The sequence below is a fragment of the Ambystoma mexicanum genome, chromosome 6p (assembly GCF_040938575.1).
Source record: "Ambystoma mexicanum isolate Mex_15411 chromosome 6p, UKY_AmexF1_1, whole genome shotgun sequence".
NCBI lineage: Eukaryota > Metazoa > Chordata > Amphibia > Caudata > Ambystomatidae > Ambystoma > Ambystoma mexicanum.
Genome location: NC_090935.1, coordinates 119,434,802 through 119,459,500, shown reverse-complemented (window position 1 = coordinate 119,459,500; position 24,699 = coordinate 119,434,802). Strand labels below are relative to the sequence as shown.

Genomic DNA, 24,699 nt, shown 5'->3' with positions numbered 1-24,699 from the left:
TAGATGATTTTTTGTAACATTGCGCAATGGTGGACGCGGCTTCATCTGTCATACATCACTGTCAGGACACTAAAGTATGCAAGGGGAACAGCCCCCCATGAAATGAACAGGTCACCTTTTTTGGATAAGGTGATATTCAAAGATCTAAAATGAAGCGAAATGAAAAAAAAAAACAAGAAACCCACATCATTTGCACTTTTTTCATTTGCATTTCTTTTTATGGCCCTGTTGCATCCTTTCCTTAGCCACCAATAATACTGGTGCATAATAACATACTAGTACCAAAACGCTGTATTCGAGTCGAACCATAAAATACATGGATCTCTACAAGCAGCTCGAAAATCTTCCCACCATTTCGAGCTTTACCTCCAACTTTTTTAGAATCTTTCGAGTAGATTTAAACCCCCAATGTTTAGATATACCGACATCTTTTTGAGACAACATGGGACAATTTGGCCATCCCTAGTTTTCTTTTGTAAATGACGAGGATGCACTAGTCTGTTACCTTCTCTTCTTGGGCAAACAAATGAAGCTGAGCCAATAAGGAGAGCCACAGAGCAGTGATGCTCACTTTCCAATGTTTAGTTTGCATGGGGATGTGTGATGCCGCCTAAGGGGCATCACTGAACCTTCTGTGCCTTTTTTGTCCATGGAACTGCGATGGAGCATTTTTATCTGCTTTTTGATCCATTGATAGGGATGGATTTATCTCCAAATAATCCCATTGGGTATTTCACGAATACTACGTAAGGTATTTCAGAAATATCTCATGGACAGAATGGTTTCAGCCCTAGGGGCATAACCTCAGACCCTGTGCAGCCTCATGTCACCACAAGCAGGAGTGGTATTTACTAGATGCAGTATTCATTATGGGAATATGGGAAGATGGCCCTGGTCGTAATCAACTCCTTTTTTTTCTCCCGCGCCCTCCACCACTATCTGAAATGTCATCAGGCCTAGTATGATAGTCGCTTGTTTTGTTCCTCCCCTCCCTTTCTGCACCCCTCTACCTCACCTTTTGTTTTCCTCCGGCTCTACCAGAAATGTCGTCAGGCCTAGTACGGTAGTCGCCTGTCTGTTTCCATTTCCTTCCCACTCTCCCCCTCACATCCTTATCTATGTTTTAGCTCTTGCACTATCTGAAATGTCGTCAGGCCGAGTACGATAGTTAATTTCACATCCTTACTGTTCATGGCCTGTAAGAATGTCATTGTATTTTCCCTTGTACCCTCCCTTGCCTTAAAGCACTTTGAAACACATTGGGCCCCATTACGAGGTTGGAGGTAGCCATGCCGTTTATAGGCTACCCCCAAACTCGGGTCCGGCTCTGGGGACCTCGAAAGGGGAATTAGCGGGCCATTCTGACCTTTGCGCGCCCGGTAATACCCCTTGCGTGGGACCACTTCCCATTTAGGCCCCCATGGGGCTCAATGGGAATGGGCAGGATGGTAACAGCGGTACCGTTCATAACGGTACCGTTGCTACCATCCAGTTCTGCTCGCAGGTGGCGCTCTGCACGCCTGCGAGCATAACTCGCAATGTGGCATTACCGGCGCTGTTGTTGCCTTACTGCCACTATTGTAATGAGGCCCATTGTGTATAGGCGCTATATAAATAAACTATCATATCATATCAAAGCGATTTATTTTCATTACAAAATGTTGACACAAATCAATCTCTAGATAGATCCTGCCTTGGTCACCTGAGGGCAATTGACAAAGCCGCTATTGTTAGGCAGAAACCTGTGCAGTTCCCTCTGGGACCACTGCAAAAGATTTAAGACTACAGGTGTTTGGCAGTAAACCCACTTGGTAGCAGTCTGTACCACACAGATTCACTTGGTAGCTGTGGCTGAGGAGTCAGACTTCCCTCAAGAAGAGTTAGGCAGTATGCAGAGTATTCACAATAGGTCAAAAGAACATAGTAGAACAAGCAAACACTGACCAGAGCTTGGTGTAAAAGAGATATAATTATTTATTTAAAACCACATCTAATAAAACACACAGGCACTAATATTAAGCAGTTCAAAAACACGGTCACTAAAAGATATACACTCCCTTAAAAGAATATTAGACAAGTCTTAAGTAAAGCCCCACTTATTTTCAGACAGCGGTGAGCGCTTAACGCAGATGGTACTCTAATAATTCGTTTTATAAGGGAGAGAAAAGCAGAATATAAATTGAAACAGATCCCAACACTTTCACAAGAACACAGCAAGAGGGGAAGGCAGAGTCAAACCGTGAAGTTAGAGTTCAGATAGCCAGATCCACTTTAAGAGGATCAGAACGAAATGTGTCCAAGGTCACAAGGTTAAAAAGTGCACAAAAGTCTCGAAAAGGTTCAGAAAGAGTTGGACCAAAAGAAAGGGACCAGTTAGATGGTCAAGGCGGCCAGCCCAGTCCAGAAGGTTAAGGGATTATTATTACCTTGTAGCAATCTTTAGAAAGGGAGGCCTGGCGGACACGGTACCTTAAAGTGGTGAGAATACTCCAGCAGGGGCAGTTGTTCCTGGCAGCGGATGCAAGTCGGTGCTTCATCCGGGGGAAGAAAGGATCTCGTCGGGGAGGAAGACAGGAGTCCGTTGCACTGCCAGGGAAGAATCCAGCCGCAGAGTTCTCAGTTAAAAGGAGCGGTCCTTTTGTTCGCGGTCCAATGGTAAGTGGCTATCCGGTTGCTGGGGTTCTTGGCACGGGCAATTCGACCACAAGACGTCCTGGGATGCGAGAAAAAGAAGGTAAACTGGTTGTGCCCAACAGGCAGGGGAAGAAGACTCTCCAGCAGGGAGATCTTCTCTGTCGTCGGGAAGTGGTGAGTCGGTTCCGCAGGGCTCTACCGGTGGTGTCGTCGTAGCAGGTCGGCTCAGCTTCTCCCTCGTCGGAATTTCAGGTCCTGTGGCGACTTCTGAAGTTCCAGTCCCCAAAGCCCTGCTTTTATGCAGCACACCCCTATTCACTCAGCCTAGCTGTCAATCAAACATGCTAAGTGGTGAGCCGCCCGGCCCACCACTTGGGCCAATCACACAAGAGTGCGACTTGAGTTACCAAGGTAACTCAGTCCAGGGTGCCTAAACCCCCTCCCACACCCCCTGTGGTACCCAGACAGAGTGGCACCACTTTTGGAGACTTCTGTGGAGAAGCCCGCCAAAAGTGGAACAAAGGGCTCGACTTGGGTTGGAGTCACAGAAGAGAACACAAACGCCATTTTAGAATCGAGTCCTGGCAAAAAATACCAACCGCCGAATTAATATTAAATAAATAAACCGGCGGTATGTTCGAGGCTATGAGAATTAAATAATTAAAGTTGGTAGCCTCGAACAATGGGAAAATCCCATAGGGATATATTCGCGGTCGAATATAAAAAGTAGTATCCACTGCCACCAGCCAAAACTCGATCAGGGGGGGCGGAGACGTGCCCCCTCGACTAACAGACCCCAGGGCAATCGAATTGCCCCAACCAATACGTCCACAATATGATGGTTTGTACTGGTTTCTGTTCTTAATCTGGGACTAGTAAAGCCAATGGTGACTTTACATGCCCTGGGAGACAGTAGTCAGTACCAGGGTATGGAGTCTATGGTGGGGTGTCACTAGGACACCCCTGTGTCACTGCACAGAGGGTGCTGTGTAACACACACAGTAAAAACACATGAGACCCTATGGAGTAAAGGACCCCATAGCCCATAAAACACATTAACAGTCAAAGGAACACCAAAAATCATGTCCAAGAGTGGGAGAAAAAGAGTCTCACTCTTGGCAGGAGAAAAAAACAAACTCCAGAAATCCAGCAAAGCTGCTGGGGGACTCACTAGGTTAGGAAATTCAGCCTAAAGAGAGAATTCTCCCTAACAGCTATGTAGCGTAAATGTACTAATAGAAATCAGATGACACTATACCACCCTTCTGATGATTTTGAGCCAAAATATGACACTCACTTCCACTCTTGTCTCTTCTAGGTCAGGGTGTTCTTTGAACAGATCGTCACCGGTGATGTCAGTCACTCGATACCCTTCTTCAATGGCAGTGATCGCACCCCATTGTCTGCCTTCATCGTCATATTCTTCAACCAATACCACTTTTCCTCGTACTGCGGCAGATTGTATCGTTAAGGGAAATACTTGTCCCTCCTCTTTGTGCATGGGTATTCTTGGTCTGATTAGAAACTCAGCAGGGGTTCTCATAGTTTTGTAGGCGAGGCCTGGCAATCCTGCCATAAGCACCCATATGCCATATGCGAAAACTTCTGGCTCCAGCGGTATAGCTCTCATGGCTGCACGTCCAGAGTATGCTCTGATCATTTTGCACACGTTTGAATAATGCAATCCTGGAGTGGAGCACACTATACCATCCTCAGTGAACAAGATGGTCATATTCAACTTTGTCATCAAGTCCCGACCCATGATATTTACTGGGGACTGACGTGAATATGATAGAGGTACATTCATTTTGCGCTCTCCTACAAAGACTGGAAGTGCATCAGTAAAGGGAACTCTACTATGAGCTTCAGTAAAACTCTGGGTATCTAAGCCTCGCCGGACAAGGAGAACTTGAATTCTCGTATGCACGAGCGCGTTGCACCCATGTCAACTAAGAATGAATATTCTTTCCCCCCTATGGTGACATTTACCCTAGGTTCCCTGTTAGGGTCTGGTGTCACTGATAGGATAGAACATATCAGAGTCCCCTGTGAGCCGTCCTATTTCATATACAGGTTCGGTCCACTGTATACTTGTGGTTTTCCCCCATTTCCAGGGTTAATTCCCCCACTGGAATTAGTGCCCTGAGCCATTTGCGGCGGTGCCTGCTGGGGTTGTCCCTGGGGCAAATTCCACATGTTCAGTAGTTGAACCACTTGCTGTGCACCTTGCTGCAAACCTATCTGCCTGCTGCTGCACGGTATCATTTTGTGCATTGCCGTGTTGCGGAATAGCAGGTTGATTCACCATGCCTGCCCCCATCCCTTGGCTGTTTTGCCATATGCTTTGGCTTCTGCACATCCGCGCCACTTGTCCAGTCATTCCACACAGCCAACATACTGCTGGTGGTCGTGCCATCTGTCCATCTGGCATAGTTGGATTGCCCATCTGTGTGTTCTGGAAGCCACCTTGAACATTCTGAAACCCTCCTTGGTTACCTCGAAACCCCCCCTGATTACTCTGCCATCCTCTATTTCCAAACCCTCTTCCCCTCGGGTAAAATCCTGTGCTACCTTGATTATTCTGCGTGAGGTTAGTCGCTTGCTGTATGCTTGGTTCGTTCGGGCTGGTGAGCTTTGCTCCCTCGAGAGCATACTTCGAGAGCTTCCTTTGCACCAGCTTTGCCTCCTCCCCCTTACGTGTTGCCTCCTTTTTCCAATTCTTTTCTTGTAGCAATCTACAATAATGTGCAATTGTCAACTGGATTTCGGCCCATGGTTTAGCTTCTATTCCTACCAATTCCTTGAGCTGTTTTTGCACCGGTTCTGGTAACCCATGGCACAATATATGATAGAATACAGGGATGGATTTCGTCCAAGATTCATGCGTTTCGAGCACCCACGCATCTTGAAAATTCTGGATATAAAGCAACGGAGCCTCTGACTCTTTCATTTTTCGAGTCATTATCGCTCCCATATCAGACGTGTCTGGATATAGCGTACGCAGCGCTTTCCACACTGCTGCTCTACAGTTATTAAATGGTGCTCCATCATGGGCGGTGTCAGTTAGGGTTACCCTAGGGTAGCCTGCCCGTTTCCATACATCATCGGCTCTTTCACCCAGTATGGTGATTAGGAGGCCCTTTATGTCTCCTATAGCTAAGCTGACACACCCCGTCATTTTCTCTAACTCATGTATCCACTTTCTGGCTCGCAATGTCAACATTGGAAGTTTATTTTTAAGGTTCTCTCGGTCCATGTGTGGCCAGGGAATATATTGTGGACTTGCTCCCCCCTTTTCTAGCAACGTGAAATAGAAAGCACAGTCCTCCTTCTCTTTCCCCATAGTTCTCCGGTCTACCGCCGGGGTTACGTTTTCGCCTTGCCATCTGCCTGGCAATGCCCTGTCTGAATAGGCAGGCGCCGACGCCCCCCACTGACCACGGGGTGTTTTTTCATGTCGGCTGGATTGTCCAGCGGACTTCGGTGTCCTACTTGTGGACCCGCTAGCATCTGACCATCGTACCTCTTGGTCCCTTGGGAGCCGTATTTTGCACTGTCTCTCTTCTTCATATGCCACTTCCTCCATTTCCCCACCAGAGTCAGACCCTGAATACTCCCAGTTTACGCAACTTCTTGCATCTTCTTTGTTTTGCCCAATCTCTAGCCTGTCTAGGGACAGTCCCCTGCTCTCACTACTTCGGGTGACATCCTCAGTGTCATATAGCTGAGTGCTCTCTAAGCGCTCATCCTCCCTTCCTCCTTGGGAAGTTTTAGTTCCAGCCCCATCTCATCATAAATGTTATCAATCGTTTCCTCGGTGTCGAAGTCATCATCAATATTTGTCCCGCTTGTACCTGGTACCGCATCGCTTGCAGAAAGAACTATTCTATGACTTCCCAGTCTACAACAGGATTGGCTATAATGACTTCCCGCTCCAAATACTCAAGATCTCGTGCCCTCTGTCTATGCTTGCGTTCTGCTTCCTCATTTATTTCTTTTCGTTTCTTTGCTTCTTCTCTAGCCGTATCTACTTCTCTCATTCGTTCGTTTCTACGTTCCTTTGCCCTTCTAATCTCCTCATCTTCTAACTTCTTCACTTTCTTTTCGTGCACTCTCCTTTCTTCCTCCAACTTTAGCATGTTCTGCCTGTACTTTTCATAGGCAGCGTATTGTGTGCGACTGAGCGGTATTCCCTGCTCTTCGCGATATAGTTGTTCTCTGCTCAACCAATCCTTCTTTCTTACTCTCCCGTCTCTCATCTCCTGTTCTTTCTCCTTTTCCTTTCTTTGCGCCTCATCAGACCGTTCACTCGGTTTTACGTCATCACTTCCCTTTCCATCTAATTTCAATAATATCTGTCCTTCCATCCATTCGTCTTTTGCGATTGCTAACTCATCACTTCCTTTCTGCTTTTTTCCCTCTCTCTCTCTATTGAGAGGTGCACTAGTCTGTGCCTGATCCTTTCTTCCATCGCCGCGCCTCTCCTTGTCCCTCGGGACTGTGGAGGCCAAATCAATTTCCTGTTCCTTCTCTTTCGTCTCATCACTACTGCATGTACGTGACTCATATGCAGGAGCTGCTTTGAGCTCCCTCAACGGGTAAAGGCCCTCTGACTTGCTTCCCTCAATGACTGGTTCCGGCAGGGCTGGTGGCGCGGTAGGCGTCTCACCCCCCTCCGTACATACATTTAAAATCCAGTCTGCGGGTGGTTCTTCTTCCTTCGCTTGCTCGAACATTTTCCAAAGTTCGAGAACAGCAAGGCGTTTCTCAAGCTTCTTGACGGTATATGTGGCGTGTAGAAATATTGTCATGTGCTGTAAAACAGCCTTAGACAGTGACCCGTTATGGGGCCAAGGTATAAACATCTTATTGGTGGTACCCTTAACCCACTCCTAGCTGTATTTTTTCAATTTTACTGCATGCTTGGGAAGCTGTTTACATAAATGCACAAGTGGGGTAACTTCCTCCATTCTTAATTTTGTCACCAACAATATTCACACAGTTCTTTAAGCTCTCCACTAGTATGAGGGAGCACCACATACGCAAGCTTCAATCCAACCTTTTCCCGCCAAATTTTGTATCAACAATTTACTCAAAACTCATTGATTCCCTCTTAGTTACGAAATTGCGTAAAGCAAAATACATTGCAATCAATCAACAGTACAATCATTTCGCATTTGACATACACAGGACATATACGACAGACTAGACAGACTAGACTTACGCCAGCTGGTCATACATTTACCTGCCTTCTAATCACTACCCCACCATGGGATTTGAACGAACCCCCTTATTTACGTCTTTAAACGTTATCGTAGCCTAAATGTCCCCCGTCTGTGGGCTCTGGGTTCATGTTCCTTCTGACCACTCTTTAAAGCGCAGGAACAAGGCAAATCTTTGCGTTTTTGCTCAGGTGCCCCCCTGGTATTCCTTACGTTTTTACTTCAGACACCCCTGTGCCTGGTGTCCCAAGTTTCACCCTGCCTCCCTTCCATCAATCTGTGTTTTAGGGCGACGTGTCAATTAGTTGGCTACGGATGGCCTCAAAACTGTAGTCCCTTATCAGGAAAAGTTATGGCATCCTCGGGTCCTGGATGACATCAGGCGTTGGTACTTCTTCACGCCTGGCTGGTCACGTGTTAGTTCACCATGAATCTGCTTCAGTTTCCAGCTTTTAGTGCATTTAATTCTATGTCAGCCTAGCCACCTGCATGGGCCCCCCTTCTCTTGACCTTCATGAGGCAGGCTGGTATGCTCTGAAGTTGGAGTCTTGTGAGCTGATGCTCTCCTCCCCTTTCTCTGGTTGACCTCGATTTCCTAGGCATGAGCCGCTCCTTGTTGAGTTTCGATTCGGCTCCTTCTCTTGCCTTTGGCTGGGTTTCGAAACTTGGCTTGTCAGGCCTCTGGCCGCCTGGGTACCTTTCTGCTTTTACAAAATGGAGTCGCACTTAATATGATGTGCCTTATTGAGGTAGATATATACGGTTGGCGCTTGCCGCTCTATCTTCTACTAAGCATTGCAAGCAGTATCAATTTCTTACCATCTTGTGTTTTAAGCCTATTTACACACGTTTAACAGGGCAGTTGCTTCCATCTTGTCTCGTAACACTGTTTCCTCACGTTGTAACATTGTCTCTTCTCTGCGTACATTTCATTCAATTTTGTAGTTACTCACACTGGCGTGTTATCTTCGATAGCTGCTCTTGTTCATTCTCAAATCTGTTCAGGCCCTTGTGTCATTTCCACTGGCCTTCCATTAATGCTTTTGGGGTCTCTTCGTGGACTGTGTGTAGGTACTCCTCATTTTGTATCAGCGGCTGGTATGGCTGTCTGATAGGGTACCGTGCTGCCCAGGGTTGTCGAGTTATGGGTGCTTCAACCGGTATGGATCTTCTGATGTATACTGGGCAGAGTCCCACTGCAGCTCTTTGTGGGTTCATTTGCTCTGCATACGTCACATACCTTGGTGAATACCCTCTTGGTAGCTCGAACTGTGGGGCAGGGGTGCAGGTCATGCCTGGGGTCTCCTTTACACCAGGACCTAAGAAGGGACACACATTTCCCTTTCCAAATCCCAAACCAAGCATCCAAGGATGCCAAACCACTGTGTCTCAGTGTATATCAAAAGGGAGTGAGTTATCAATAATGATGCATTTCCTAAATACAGAGAGAGTTTTCCACATTGCGATTGACTCCATATATTGCAACCTTAGTTCAAATTGGATCACAGCAACTGGCAATACATTGGGCAGTCTTAACACCTTTTGCCAAAGGTATCCTTGCAGAAGCCCCCATACTTTCCAGTCTAAATTCACCATGGATTCTGCTCCATAAGTTAAAATATGGACCACTTTTTGCTTGTAGAAAGCAAGCAGTGGTAATACTGAGAAGGTCCCATGTCTCCTTGAAGAGCAGTTCCCTGACCCGCTAACGCCTTAACCTTGGTTTGTACCATCGTATAATGGGCATTATCATTGAGATTCCTATTGACTATAGTTCCCAAATAGGCAATAGATTCACAATTTCCAATTTATCCTCGCCCACCACCCACAAATATGATCCCTTGTGCTTCCTAAGAGCCTATTACATGTTTAGGACTTTAGATTGTTTTACATTTACTCGCAGATCTTCAATTCAAGATACAATGAGTAAGTGTTAAGTCTGTGCTGCAATCCTATCGGAGTTTGATCCGTGAAAATTAGATTGGCATGCAGGACCCAGGGAAGATATGTTGTATTTATCTTGGGTGGAAACAACCAGATCATCTGCTGGGAATTTGCCAGATCGGAAATATACACATTAAACAAAGTGGGGGGTTAAAGAGCAGCCTTGCTTAAATCCCCAAAATGTATATTTTGTTTTTGAAAGGGCACCCTTTGTTGATTATCTCACTTGCACAGAGGTGCCCGTATACAGTGCCCTGATTGTCTCCACCAAATCCAGAGGGCAATTCCAGCTCAACAATTTGGACCAACGGCTCTCCCTGCACACCCAATCGAAAGCTTGTTGGAGATCCATGAAAGCCAAGTAGATGTTTGCTCTGGTCTCAGTGGCGCTTAGCTTCAGAAGGTTGAGCAGAAATTGGTTTAGAGCGGTGCCAACTCCCCTTACAATGCCAGTCTGACGGGGGTCGAGATGACCAGAGCACTCTGCCCACTTGTACAAGTCTCTCAACAAAATAGATACAAACAGTATGCCCCAGGAGTCCAGGAGGGTGATCGGATGATAGTTTTTAGGATCATCATAATCACCCTTCTTAAAGATCAGCACTATAACTTCCTCCCTTCAGTAAGTGGAGATCTGTTTAGTCTCCAGTATCTAGTTAAAGATCTTGCCTGCAAAATCCGCCCATAAGTAAACATTTGCTTAGAATGTGATTTGTCTGCCCTAGATGACCTTAGCTTTCTAATCATTATTTCAATCCCATTTTCTCCTCCCAGTTTCAGTGCGTTTATTCTGGACCCCTTCCTCACCAGCCTCAACAATTTAGTGTAAAACTCTACCCATCTATCTTCGGGTACCTGACTGATTGCAAGATCCAGTTGAAAGCTTCCAGAATTGTTGAGCAAGCCCCAGAGATTTCTGGTATTGTATGTGCATATCACCCATAGCATGTGCTCTGCATCGTGTGGCATTCTTCTGGCTCTTTACGCTAAGAGCCAATTCCGATATTTTTGATTTGATTCTCACATGCATTACCATTCACTTGCCTTAATTTCCTAATATTGGATCCTAGCGCTTTCTTGGATACCATTACTCCATCATTATAAATGTAGAGAGGAGCAAAATTCGGTCTAGCAGAGGGGCCCTGTTCTTCCATGTAGTCTCTATGAATCCAACCATATTCTGTTCCATTCGGATTGTCTGATGCAAAGTGGTCAAACCGAGATACCATCCAGGGAACTTCAGAGGGTTTGATTCTTAGTCTATTTCTACCCCATGTCACTTTGACCGGATTTGTCATAGCGGTTTGAAGATGCTGTTGTGTTACCACCCACCTCATTGCTATCAAATTGTGGGCACTCACCGGCATCTCCAAAACCTAATATTTCATTATTGCCACAGCCACATTTTTGAGACAAAACAATAGTCCAGGCTTGTCTGCTGAACCACCCTAGCCCATGTCCCAACCCCCGGGATGTTGCCCTTTGTCTGGCCATTCAACATCACTAAGTCCCGTGCCATTGATTCTTTCAGCCACAGCAACTTCCTTATTCACAGCATTGAGTCATTCAGCACCATACCCTGTCTATCTAGGTAGTGCAGATTAAAGTCTCCACATGCAATAATATGAGGGTTCCTCACGAATATAATCACTTCACCCAGGAGTGTCACAATACAGTCAATAAAACCCTGATCAGAGCACCTGTTTACACTCCAAAACAGGTTAATGAGGACTAAGGTCATCCTCCTCTTGTCCTCCAAGTTCTGTTGCTCCATCCTCAGCATCTGAACATAGGGGGTAGGTTGGGAGACTTCTTCAACCGTTAGGGCACTGTCCATTTGACAAGCTTCAATAGACCGAAATAGGGCCTCCCCTGCTGGCCCTTGGAATCCTCATTTAGGTATACCTTGTAGCCTTCGCAGACTGGTTTGATACAAAGCCAGGTCTCATGCAGGCTAATAATGTCAAAACGGGACAAGCCCAGTTTTGTGTTCGAGAACAGTACCACAAAACCTCTAGAGTGGCCTGATCCTGCTTAAAGAACATCATTCACATCCTTTATCTTGCTCTAATGCTGATGAGGCTCAGCCAAGGCCGCTGTGAGCCATGCCTAGCTTTGAGCTTTTTCAACACTGATCAGGGGCTCCCTTGATGCTATATGCCCAATAGTAACTGAGAGCGATTGGTCAATTTTGGGGACTGTAGATTGAGTGTCCGACTCAATGGCTTCTCAACCCTTTGGCATTAGTATTTTCGTATTCCTAGAACTATCTACTTTTAGAGCCGGGTTCTCAAGATCAATGTAGGTTGCATTATTACCTGTGAAGTCACTTAGCTCAAAGCTCAGAGGGAGCAGATGGTCGCTCATTTCCAACATCGTAGATTTTATTAGGGCTGAGGTTTACCTGCAGGATTACCCAATCTGTGCGTTTCTCATTAACAAACTGAACTACACGGATATCCTCTGAAGTGATGTATCTTAATTTCGGGATGTATCGCAGCAGTTTCATCACATTTCAGGGAATCAAGATTAAATAATCTGCTGGCAGCAGTTAATCTAGGCATACTCGTTGTTCCTCCCTCAGAGTATTTGGTCGAGGCCTCGTCAGCTCAAACATTGGTTTGGTACCCTAAGGCTGTTCTTGGTTGATCATTGCTGGTTTACCCATGGAATGATCCCCATGCAGTTGGACCAAGGCTGTCCCATTCACTAGGAGTTGTCTCTTTTCTTCCAGAGTCGTAAAGGGATGTATTAATGAGCACTTGTTTGCCATTTCATCCTTCAACTGGCCATTCAATGAGGAACGGGAGGGGGCTTCATTTGTCATCTGTGACACTTGTCAATACATTTCTACAAATTCAGATCAGCTCAGGTTTCTCCATTCATTGGCTTCTTCATCTCTAGCGATTGTTTCAATGAGATTGCTAAGAACAGAATCTGAGATCAGTTCTGTATCATTATTTTCAGACATCTGCCGGGAATTATTGGTTGTTGGCCCTATTTGACTTGCTCAGGCATCCTTCAATACACTGGTTTCCACTGGGATGTCTTTCCTTGAGCGTTTAGAATTTGGAGGAAGGATGATAGGAGGAGGCGTTCTCAGATTTCTCATGACGGCTAGCGATCTGTTGGACTTTTGTTTATGACCCATTTCATATTTTTCATTTTTTTTTGTCTTTGAGGACTGTTCCCCTCCACTCCCCCTCGGTTTGCATTTTCCCCACTAGTTAATTGTGAGTTTTGCAAAAATCGAGAAGACATTCACAACTGCAGGCACTTCATTTCTTTAGTTGTTGAAGGTTGTTTGTGGAGAAGACTGGCAGTTGGTTAGCCGAATTATGGAACTCCACAGCCAATACCTCGGTTGTGGTTTCGGCCATCCCCACCCTGTTACGTCTCATTAACTGTTCTTCCCTCAGAGTGAGATATTCCCTGAGACCTGATGGGCTTTGTACTCTCTTCAGGTAAGAGTGTTCAAGACATCCCGTCCTCGCCCAGAGCAAGCCCATTCGACTGCAGAGCTTTATGTGGGCTTCTCATTAATTTCCAGTTTTCTAACATGGCTCTCATCAGTGCAGATTTGTCCGTTTCTTCTCTTCTCGCCAAATCACACCATTGATTTCGTCAGTTCAATGAAGTCTCTGCTTCTTAATCAAATCGGTCTTGGACCTTAGTCACAAACCCTTCTATAAAAATCATTTTGGAGTCGGCCATTGCTATAAGGATGGCCTGATCCTTCAAAGGGTCATTGAGAAACTCATATAGTTTAGAGAAGGAGGTCAGGGATATTGTCAGTGCTGACATTAGAGTGTTTTGGAGGTAATATAGCGCTACCGAATTGAGACCGGCCTCCCTGTTCCTATCCTCAGGGTGGAACATAGTCTCCCCTTTGGTTTCCAGTGGAGGTCGAGGAAATACTGCTCCACGAATTCTCGAGCTCATCTTCGTGCAAGGGTAGCATGTTAATGTGTGCCTCTAATCGAGGGTATTGCCAAGTATTGTTCCCATTTCCACTTCCTGCAGGGCATTCTGCATCCACTCTCAAGCTTTAGTGCTACATTGTTTGGGAAAGGGGGCCTCTTTATTGGAAGGCTCAGTTGTGATAATAGGGCCGGCCAAGTCTATTCTCCAAACCTTTCTTTTAGGCTCGCCAGGCTGACACATTTCTGTGTCTCAATTTTAGATGTTAAATCAAGAATATCCTTTGACAAGCGAGTGACCAGTACAGAGGATTTAATCTCTTCCGTTCCTACAACATCCCAGCAGTACCCTATCCCGCAAGGGCCTTGTTGGGAGGGGGAGTTTGCTGCTGTTATCCCAGGGGTGGGAGGGCACAAGAATAGACTTTCCAAGGTAGCATGGTCATCCACATTGTAATTACATGTCAAGAGACCCCCCAACTCATCAATTATTTCATAGGTTTGTTTTGTCTCCATATTAGCAGGCAATGAGAGCAATTCTCCATGTGCTCCCTTGTGGATGTTAATTGCATTGGACCTTCTGTTTGCTCTGGACATGAGAAACTGATTGCAAGCCTCATGGTAGAAGGACTTTTGGAGTTCATCAGTAATGGAGATTGATGCACTGTCGCTGTCAAACAGGAAGTAGAACTAGCCCCACCCCCCCGACGTCTACATCAGATTCCACAATAGGAATTGGCACTGGAGGTACATGTAGAATGACAGGGTGTAGAGTTGTAGAAGGTGGGCCCATTTTCAATTGATCGACCCCCACTTCACCCACTTCATTACTTTGCCGACCAGCTGCGGTAATAGTTGACTTCACACTCATAGCGGGAGATGCTGTAATCTCATAGGGCTCTTGGCGTCTCACTTGCTGGTGGGTCCGGCCACCAATAATTGGAATTTCCACCTCTGCCGGCCGTGTCAAATCAACAGATTCCTCAATTTCTGCAACACTTTGAGGCTTTACAGTCCTTTAATCAGTACCAAACTCTACCACACTTTGAACGTTTCTGCCAGTTGTATGGAGTAATTTGTAGCGGGTAATTACTGTGTTCTCGCCAGTGTTGCCCGGCAGCCATCTTCCACCTCTTAAAGTATCCCGATCTTGTAACATGATTTGCTGTTGCAGAATCTCTAGAGAGACTCCTTTACAGCAGGGCTGATATTGTAGACATATTTCAAATGCCTACTGTATGTGATAATGTTATTTGTAGAAACACGTTAAGGGCACTCTGTATGGTACTGTAATTGGCTGTGAATATGCTGGACCTCTGAGGAATATTTTTCCAATTTTTTACAGCAGTATTTCATCTATTCTAGATACTTACGATATGTTGTTTTGCTGATTGCTGTTTTTGTTGAAAGATTTGCCAATTCTAAAATATTGCTTAATTAATTGAAATTAACTCATTGTTGTGTATATTCTTTAGAAACTGGCTCAATGGTGACGTTGATTATTTAGGCTAGACCTAGGATATCTGGAAATAGTACAAGGTTTTCCCGCCTCTCACCTTGTAGTGCCTGGGTATTAAGGCCTTCTGGCTGAAGAATGGCATTGAAATGAAATCCCAGTAAGATGGAAGTATGACTGATTTATTTGCTGTGCCCTGCATAATGCATAACGATATTTGATGTGATTGTTATTTCCTCCTATTTTAACTCTAATGCCAATCCCCTTTGTCAATTCTCAACATCACATCTTCCTGATCCCACAGGACAACCTCAACCTTCTGCTGACCGAGGAGGAGATGTACAGCCTGATGGAAACCTTCTGCCAGAGCAAGATCATACCAGGTAGGAACCAATGAGAAGGCTGAGCGCTGATGGTGAGGTGGACGGTAAGGTGGGGATAAAATAGATCTGTTCTGACGATCATCTCTAGAATGAACCATAAGTCATGATTCACAGAAAGACCCTTCACGAGAGTGCTTTCCTTTTTTGAGAATCTCTGCCAGGCTTGAATGGTGCAATCTAGCCCAGCATCCTGTTGGCCATGCCTCGCACAATCCCTCCCTGTAGACTATGATGCCAGAGCTGATGGTCCCGAACATCTGAAGAGCCATAGGTTGAAGCCTTCATTTAGTCAATAAAAAATCTACCCTTAATTAATGTAGATATTCAATGCCACATTAGTGTATAATGATAGAGTTTTGACTCCTACATGTCTATTTTCACAGTGTCATTATAATAATGTGCTGATTACAGTCCTGTAGTTCCAAACATGGGTTTTCATCTATGTCTTCTCTATGTCAAACACACATTTACAGATTTACTTTCCTCAGCATTGGCTCCCTCTAACCAAATTATATACATGCTTGAAACAATCCTGGCAAATCCTTAATTGTACACATTTCTGTCAAGTCATCACATATTTACAGAGATTCAAAACACATTCTTTGATCAGGATGGGGTTTGTGCTGAGGACGGTTGGTGGGTATATCCCCACGGGGTCTTCAAACACACACCACTATCCTTAAGGATAAAGGTAGACTTCACACAAGAAACAAAAAGACATATTTAGTGTGGTTATGCACCATTCTAAAAAAGATGCTGGAAATGATATGTTTATTTTTTCTATACCCATCTCAAGACCACCAGTTAAATACACATTTATTTTAATTTCTAGTAGATGGCCCACATTTGCATAAATAGAAAAAGGAATGTTTCTTTCATGACGGAATCATGCTAGAATAACCACACACAACTACCAAGATAGTGCTGTGCAAGGATTCCATGCCGCTGTCAGCTCAAAGCCGCAGTAGGAATGAGGGTAGGGGCAAGGGTTCAGCTCTAATGGTAATGGGGACCAGACAGAACCCCAAATAATAATAATAATAATAATAATAATAATAATAACAATTATTATTATTAGTATTACCCGGTTTTGTTTTTGATAGTCACCCCATGGTTGGTAAGTAGCTGGAGAGTCTAGTTAATGTCAATGTGTGACTGAAACTTCAGGTTTTTCCAGGCTTTAAGGAAGAGGAGGAGTGGAATGGTAATGGGATGGAATTCTATAGGACCTGAGCATAGCAGGAGAATTACTGTTTCCTAGGTTTCTCCTTGTGAGCACATCTAGTCTTGAGACTGCAAAGGTCTTAATGTGAGAATGTGACAATCCACCAGAGGCATTTAACTTACCCACCGACTAAGCTGGGGTGCTGGTTGAAGTAGCCTTCTAGTTGAGGCATGCATTTTGTAACAGGATTCTATCTGGTAAGGGTAACCAGTGGAGCTTGGGTAGGGTGAGGTAGATGTGGTTAAACTTGCATGACCTGGTGATGTGGTGCACCACTGTGCAGCCTGTCACTTTAAAGGGGCCAGATCTGAGGCTGGGTGCTGTTAGTAAGGTGTTCTCCTATCTATGCTGGAGATTACTAGAGCCTGCACTACCATTCAGAAGATAAGTAGCAGTAAGGGTTTGATTTTGGGAAAATGACTCAGGGAGATTTTGCTGAAATTTGTGGGGTAGACCTTTCCAAGTGCATTCATTACGCACAGCCATCCTTGAGTGGCAGCCTGCATAGGTGGTGGAGTAGGAGGATGAATTTTGACTTGGTAGGGTTGCGTTTCAAGTAAGGATTGACATCCATGTTTGTAGGATCCCAAGCCCTGAGTGGAGGCGGACGATGTCCTAGGCACACCTAACTGTTAGATATAGCTGATTGCCATCCTCATATTTGTCTATTTAAATGTTGGAGTAGTTCCCGAGGGGTTTCATGTATAGATTGAATATGACCAAATAGAGGATGGGCCCCTGTAGGACACTGCATGCCCAAGTGGCCCAAGAGAACCCATTTGGATTGGCTGGTGTCTCCCAGACAGATATGCAGAGAAGTATTTTAGGATGGCTCCTGCAAACCTCATTCTGTGAGCAAGTATGGACATTAGTGTGTCTTGGTCAACCATGTCTATTCGACTGAGAAGGTAAAGGTGAATAGCACTTTTTCCCTTACCCCTTCCCCTAGACTTGCACGATCTCAATGTCACCTGGCCTAGTAAGATCCCTCTGTTTCCCCTCCCTTGCCTCATCACGCCATTAAACACTTGTGTACAGGCGCATTATAAATGCCATATCATATCAAGAGACCTAATAGCATGGATCAAATTTATGGATAATGTGCAAGGCGTTTTCCAACACCAGGATGATGGTCATTTCCGTGCTGCATTTGGAGTGGGTTGAGAATCTGGAAACTGGAGATATAAGTACAGAATATTGTAGACTATCACTGCAAATCCAAAAATGTCCTATTTTTAAAGACCCATTTCACTGTATATATGGGGGGATGGGTCAAGTTAATAATAGATGTGGATGGGTATGGGGTGGTTGTGGGGGGTCTACCCCTGCATATATTTATGCATTGAAGTGTGGTCAAAGAAAAGAAAATCAGTATTTTCAGATTTGCAGTGTTTTTTCTCTCAATATTTTCATGCATGTATTTATTAATTTCCAGAGCATGCAAAACAAGGAGGCATCGACGCACTGTAAAATGGTTGTACATAGTGCCAAGCAGGCCAAGTTGGTCAATTTAATGAGTAGCTGATTGGCCACTACCTTCTAATAATCTGTCCGATGAATGGGGTGCTTGTGATCATGTGGCAGTTTTCCATTTCCCTAGGGTTGAAGGTGAACATATGAGGCCTGTTTTTAGTTAATCTTGAAAAGTGCCTTAATTAGGAGATGAGTTACCTATCCTGCGAAGGGCCATCCTGGCAGGACTGCTAAATTATTGTAGGGATATACAGATCGTGGGGGATTTTGAACTGGGAGTCTAATTGCCTAGATTATTCAATGTGTGTCCTGTAGTGTTGATTTTGTTTAGGGAGAAGTAATTGACAGTCTCACATGTTTTTGTGTATGAATCCATTGCCAATGAGTTGGTGTAATTAGTAGATTTGACCTTTCTGAGGAGGCTTTGATGGTTGGACGTGAAGATCTCAGGGACTAGGATTAATTTGGAGCTCTTATGTGTATCAAGGGGCAGGGGGATTTGTCCTGGCCTGGCTTAGATTGAATGGCCTTTTCCTTACTGGTTTAACAAAAGGAATCCAAAAGGGAAAACACCTTCCCCAATGAAGAGAATTCAGAGAATCTTTCTACCATTGTGTCTACATACTTTGAATATTTTGAATGAAAGTTGTGGGCCTGTAGGGCATTTTCTCTGGCCTTTTGGGCTTCCATGGCCTGTGCTAAGAAGAAGGGGAGTCAAGGGCAATGTGGTCAGCAAAGTTTAGGAGGGTTGCGAAGGAGAAGATTTGGTCCAGTGGGTTCACGCTGACATGATTGGTAGGAGAGCCCATGTTGAGTAATGCCTAGCAATTCAGGATTAGAGATCTCCACTGGTATATTAGATTGGGATGGTGTGGGGAGTTTGAAGTCTCTGAGAAAGAGGTTATTCATGTGCGAGATTGAGGCTGTTGAGTCCATGATCTCATCCCAGAAGGTACCACACCTGTGAACTGGTCCGTAGAAGGTCAATGAGTATTTATGTGAGAGTGAGAAATTCTACATAATGTTTTCCATTGTGTTAAGTAGTTGTCAGGTATGAGCCAAAAATGGTCAGTCAATCATATGGATAGCTGCCACAAGCCCCTCTTTTCCATGTTTGGACTGCATGTTGAATGCCATAACAGAGTGATACCAGAACATCTAAGATGTGCGAGGAGGTTGGCGTGAGCTATGCTGCATGAGCTCCAAAATCCCACCACAATGTTTTGTGATCTGAAATTAACCACAGTTCACTAGATGTATATGTAGGTTGGACAGCAAATATATGCTGCCCACAGTAGAAGGACACCAGGGTGACTAGATCACTTTCAGTGTGTTCATTGTCTGCATATTCTTGAACAGATTACAGCTAGCTACTCAGTTTTTCACAGATGTATGTACTTAATGACTGATGACTGGCCAAGTATCAGGAAGTGACTATATTTCAAACTCAATACCACAAGAATAATTCAGTTTTGAAGTTCGCCTCCTCTGAGATGTGGCTGATACAGCAAGTAGGTACTGAAAGACAAGAGACATGCCTCAAGCTTCTCAGACAAAGATTCATACCCATAGAAGAAATCTAACATCACAATAAATTACTAGACAGCTGGAAAACTGCCCCCCACATCTCCCAAAAATGTAAAATAGCCCTGTCCTCGAGGCCGTCTCACTCTTCTTACGCCCGCCATCTCATCACCCCAAGATTGTGACTGGTCAGAGGCAGAGGAACCAGCATCCCGGCCATTGCAACAAAACTATGGAACATCCTACCTCTGACATTGAGATCCAAACGATCCAACTGGACTTTCCGCAAACTCCTAAAAACATGCCTCTTTGCCTAGAGGTCCTCCTCCACCTTGACTTTATCTGTCTGCTAACATATTACTACCTGTAACCCTGTGACTGGTCTTGCAACTAGTGCCTTGATTCCTCCTGGTTTAATGAGTTGCTACAAATGAAATCAATAAATAAATAACATACATAAATAAACTGCATAACCAGTCAGTTCATTGCTACTGATGCTCAACAAGGTTGCTCCACCATACTCACCCAGGCACGTTTTTATTATTGACGATAAGAAAACATATGTCTTCTAACATTTGCAATCGAATACAAATAAAAGCCACGACTTACACACACCCCAGCTTCCAGTAATTACTGTACTATTCTGCTTGTATGTCCTGCGGTCTGTAATTCCAGGAATGTGTAGTGTTCCTTACTGCTACATATGGATATTTGATGCAGAGTACATACTAATTAATTAGACTGTCCTTCTTGATAGGCATTCTGACTTCTTCTCAAACCTCTTCTCTGTGTTGCATGTGCTGTGGCAATTGAGTGCATATGTTCACCACGCCCTTCTTAAAGGTGTACAGAGATAACCAAAGAAGGATCAGTCCATTTGAAGAAAGCATCCAAGTCTTCTGCAAGTCACCCTGCCCTAGATTCCCCAGACCAGCCGACGATTTTAAATGGGTTATCATGGTGTGTGTGTGTGTGTGTGTGTGTGTGTGTATATATATATATATAAATATATATATATATATATATATATATATATATATATATTTATTCAGGCTAACTTGGTAACCGGAGTCTGTACTCTTGTTCATGAAGGATAAACCCTTTGAAACACCTGTCAACAATATGTTATATTATAGGTATTTATGCTCCAGCAAAGCTGAAAGAGAGGAGGATGTAATAGGTTGGTGTGTAGAGAGGGAACATGCCATAACTCAGCCATAGGTATCTGTCTAGACCTTTCAGATGCCTTTGATTCTGTTAACCATCAAGCTCTTTATAACAGCTAGGAAACCACGATGGGCTTCAATGGCCACGTGCTGAACTGGATCACCTCTTTCATGCACAATAGAATATCTAATGGCAATTCAGGCAGTTCATTCTCCTGACCCCCACCAGCCCTGGTGGAACCCCTCAAAGCACAATTCTGTCTCCTGGCTCTAAAATATCTAGGTAAAGCCACTTGCTGATCTCATCACACCACTTGCCCACTACTTCCAAATGTGTGAGGATGATATTCACACTGCACTTAATTACCGACCCTGACCGCTTCTCTTCCCGACTCTCCCACATCCGCTTCTCTTCCCGACTCTCAACGTCCGCTTCTCTTCCCGACTCGTCCACGTCCGCTTCTCTTCCTGACTCTCCCACATCCACTTCTCTTACTGACTCGCTCACGTCCGCTTCTCTTCCCGACTCGCCCACGTCCACTTCTCTTCCCGACTCCCCCACATCCGCTTCTCTTCCTGACTCGCCCACGTCCGCTTCTCTTCCCGACTCGCCCACGTCCACTTCTCTTCCCGACTCCCCCACATCCCCTTCTCTTCTCGACTCACCCACGTCCGCTTCTCTTCCCGACTTGCCTACGTCCGCTTCTCTTCCTGATTCTCCCACGTCCGCTTCTCTTCCCGACTCTCCCACGTCCGCTTCTCTTCCCGACTCGCCCACGTCCAATATTGGCTGATTGACAATACTCTTTGCCTCAATACTTCTAAATAAGAGCTCCTTTTTCTGAGGACAGTATTTCACCGCCCTTTCGTCTTGCTTCCGAGTATGCCCCTCCAATCCCCTTCCTCTAGTCCTGCCCAGCCCACACCCCTTTTAGCCACTACAGGAACATAGGGATCCTCTTGGAAGACAAGCTATCTATCAACAAACAAATGCAGGACCCCACAAAAGGAACCATTTACCGGCCCCATTGCATGAAATGCATATTACCATATCTAATCATGCCCCACACACTGCGGGGCCTCGGTCCTAGCTCAGCTTAATTACTTCAATATCATCTATTGCTTTAACCTAGGTGCACTTACAGCCCTAGTGAACCTTGTTCTAGGGCACATTATATCTTCGTACTGAGTGAGAAAATTGTTTTAATAAGGCCACACAAAAAAAAAAAAACGATTTATAACCTCTGGGAGACTGCTGAGACCGGTCTTTCTAAATAAAACTGACACGCCCCAGGCACACACGACAATGCGCCAGGACTGACGGGCGCATCAGGGCTCAGAAGATCAGTCACAGGAGTCCCAAGTGAGTGGGTTTGTGTGTGTGGGCGTTTGTTTTCACGTGTGTGTGTTTCGGTATGTCTGTGTTGTGGGGGAAGGGAAATGGTTATGGGCAACGCTGCCGGGCCGCCCCAAGCGAGGCTAGGTAACTGCTGCCCCATGGCAGCAGCCCAGGAGAGGGGCAGCCGCCGTCCCCCAAGGCTCAGCTCCCCTCTCCTCCAACGCACAGAGACATGCAGTCTCAGCGCTACAATGCACAGGAACGGTGAGGTGTGAAAGAACAGCTCACCCTTCCACTATGATAAAGGGGTGCTAAGCACCCAGGGGAAGCAAGGTTAGCCAGGCAGGGGAACAACAAACAAAAGCCCCCCAAGGGCTCAGACAGTCTGATGCCTGCCGGCCTGGGGGCTAGCCCCCACAGATGCACAACAATGACCGAGGGGCTACTCCTGGGTCCTCTATAATGAGCTGCTAAATCTGCAGCCTTGACTTTCGGAAATACAAAACAAAACAACTTTAAATTCAAGGGTTGGTACATAAATGGTGACCGGATCCAAGAAACAACAGAAATGCCCTATTTGGGGATACCAATTAATGCAAGTAACAGTGAAGTCTTAAGGGAAGTATGTCTGAGATGTAAATTAAAGATGCTTACCGCCCAGGCAAGACTGATTAAATTCAGATATTGCAAATTTTCTTTGACACCTCTAATAACTTTCTATAGTATGAAGGTTGTCCCTATTTTCACCTATGGGGTTGAATGTTCACTTCAGTTAAATTGGAAGCAATCGCAAATTTTAGAGGGCCTTTTCTGGCGGTCGGTTCTTGGGCTCCCAAATTGTGTGCCAATGGCAGTGATAAGGAAAGCTAGAAAACGCTCTCTTTCTATCGTAAATGCAAACTGCCACCACCAGAAAGTGGCTTTTTGCTACTTGAATTGGCTCTTGAGACAGAAAGAGAGTCCTTACTTGTGGAATGGGGTAACAAATGCCTGGATTTTCTGAAGTCAATTGACACCACAGATATCTTACTTATTGAAAATCCAGACTATGTTTAAAAAAACACCTGTACGAATGTGACTGGATTGAGACCCTGGAGGCCGCACAATCGTCCAAACATTATGGGAAATATTGTGTCTCAGTCAATAAGCGTTGTACAATCCCCAAATACCTGTGCAAGTTTCCCTCAGCAGCATTGCATCAGCAGTTCCTAAGACTACGACTCAACATTCTTACAAGAAAAGAGATCCTTGAAGTTAGGAAAGCAAAAGGCACAAGAGACTATGCTTGCAGACTTTGTGGATATAAAAGGGAGTCGCTTCGCCATTTGATAATGAGCTGTCATGGTGTGATGGACCATCAACGAATTCTGTTATGTAAATGTTTTGCGAACAATCGAATTTTAACAACAAAAAAAATATTTGGATACTTCTGTTACAAGGATCAAGGCTATCAGTGACTTTTGCTTTACTAGAGTTAGTGTCAACTATTATTATTAAGCTTGAAGGAAACAATTGAAAAACAATTGTATAACTGATATGTTTTGGTTGGTTTCTAATTTATGATTATCATTTTTATCTTTTTTCTTTAATTTTGCATATATTTTTTTCCTCCTTTGTGTTTCTTCATTTTCTTGAGTGCTTTGGTTAGACTGTTGTTTAGTTATTTGTTGTCATGTATTCAATTGTCATTTGGTATTGTTATAAATCGTAAATGGCTAAAAAGCTTCTATTGTAGCTAAATGCCAAATCATTTTTTAAAATAAATAAATAAATAAATACATAAATAAATAATGAGCTGTTTCAGCTCAGAAGAACACAAGCGGTTTGTGGACCCTGCACGGGGACCCAAACATCTAGGGAATTCGCTGTGTACTCAGCGTATTCCTCTTTTTCTTTTCCGCAATCCCTCCCATCCTAGAAAAAGAACAGAGAAGAACAACAGAAGGGAAAACAGGACACTGTACGGTGGCCACAACGAGTCATGGGACAAAGAAGGCAGCACGGACCAGAGAGGGTAACCTCAGGACCTGGTGGCCAAAAGTACTATATTATTACAATATGTGATTATTGTTTGTTTCCATAGACATATCTGTAACAATAAAAAACTACAGCCTTTTATTGCCAACACTTGACCAAATGTTGTGGTGTAATATTTCTTGGGCAGGGTAGGGGTCTGCAGGACATGACATCCACATCCCAACACAACAAATGTAAGTCCGCCGGCATATGGGTCCAGCAGTTATAATGGGTGGAGTGGGTAAATGTAACTGCGTGTTTGTGTGTATGTGTGTTTATGTGGTTGTGGAATGATGGGGAATGCTTGGGTGGAGAGGGGGCCGGTGGCTTAGTAAGGGCGGGTTTGGAGGGGGAAACCCCCGACTTCTAATACATCCCACCAGCATTTGTGTTTTTT

General features: G+C 44.7%; 1 protein-coding gene across 2 annotated transcripts in view; it reads left to right on the top strand.

The window, feature by feature from the left end:
* The window catches only part of PHF24 (PHD finger protein 24), a 615,791-nt gene that overhangs the window by 481,449 nt on the left and 109,643 nt on the right, over window positions 1-24,699 (top strand). For both annotated transcript variants that reach the window (XM_069626819.1, XM_069626820.1), the window contains exon 4: window positions 15,481-15,559. In XM_069626819.1, coding sequence (XP_069482920.1) covers window positions 15,481-15,559 — 79 coding nt within the window. The remainder of the gene's footprint in view (window positions 1-15,480; window positions 15,560-24,699) is intronic.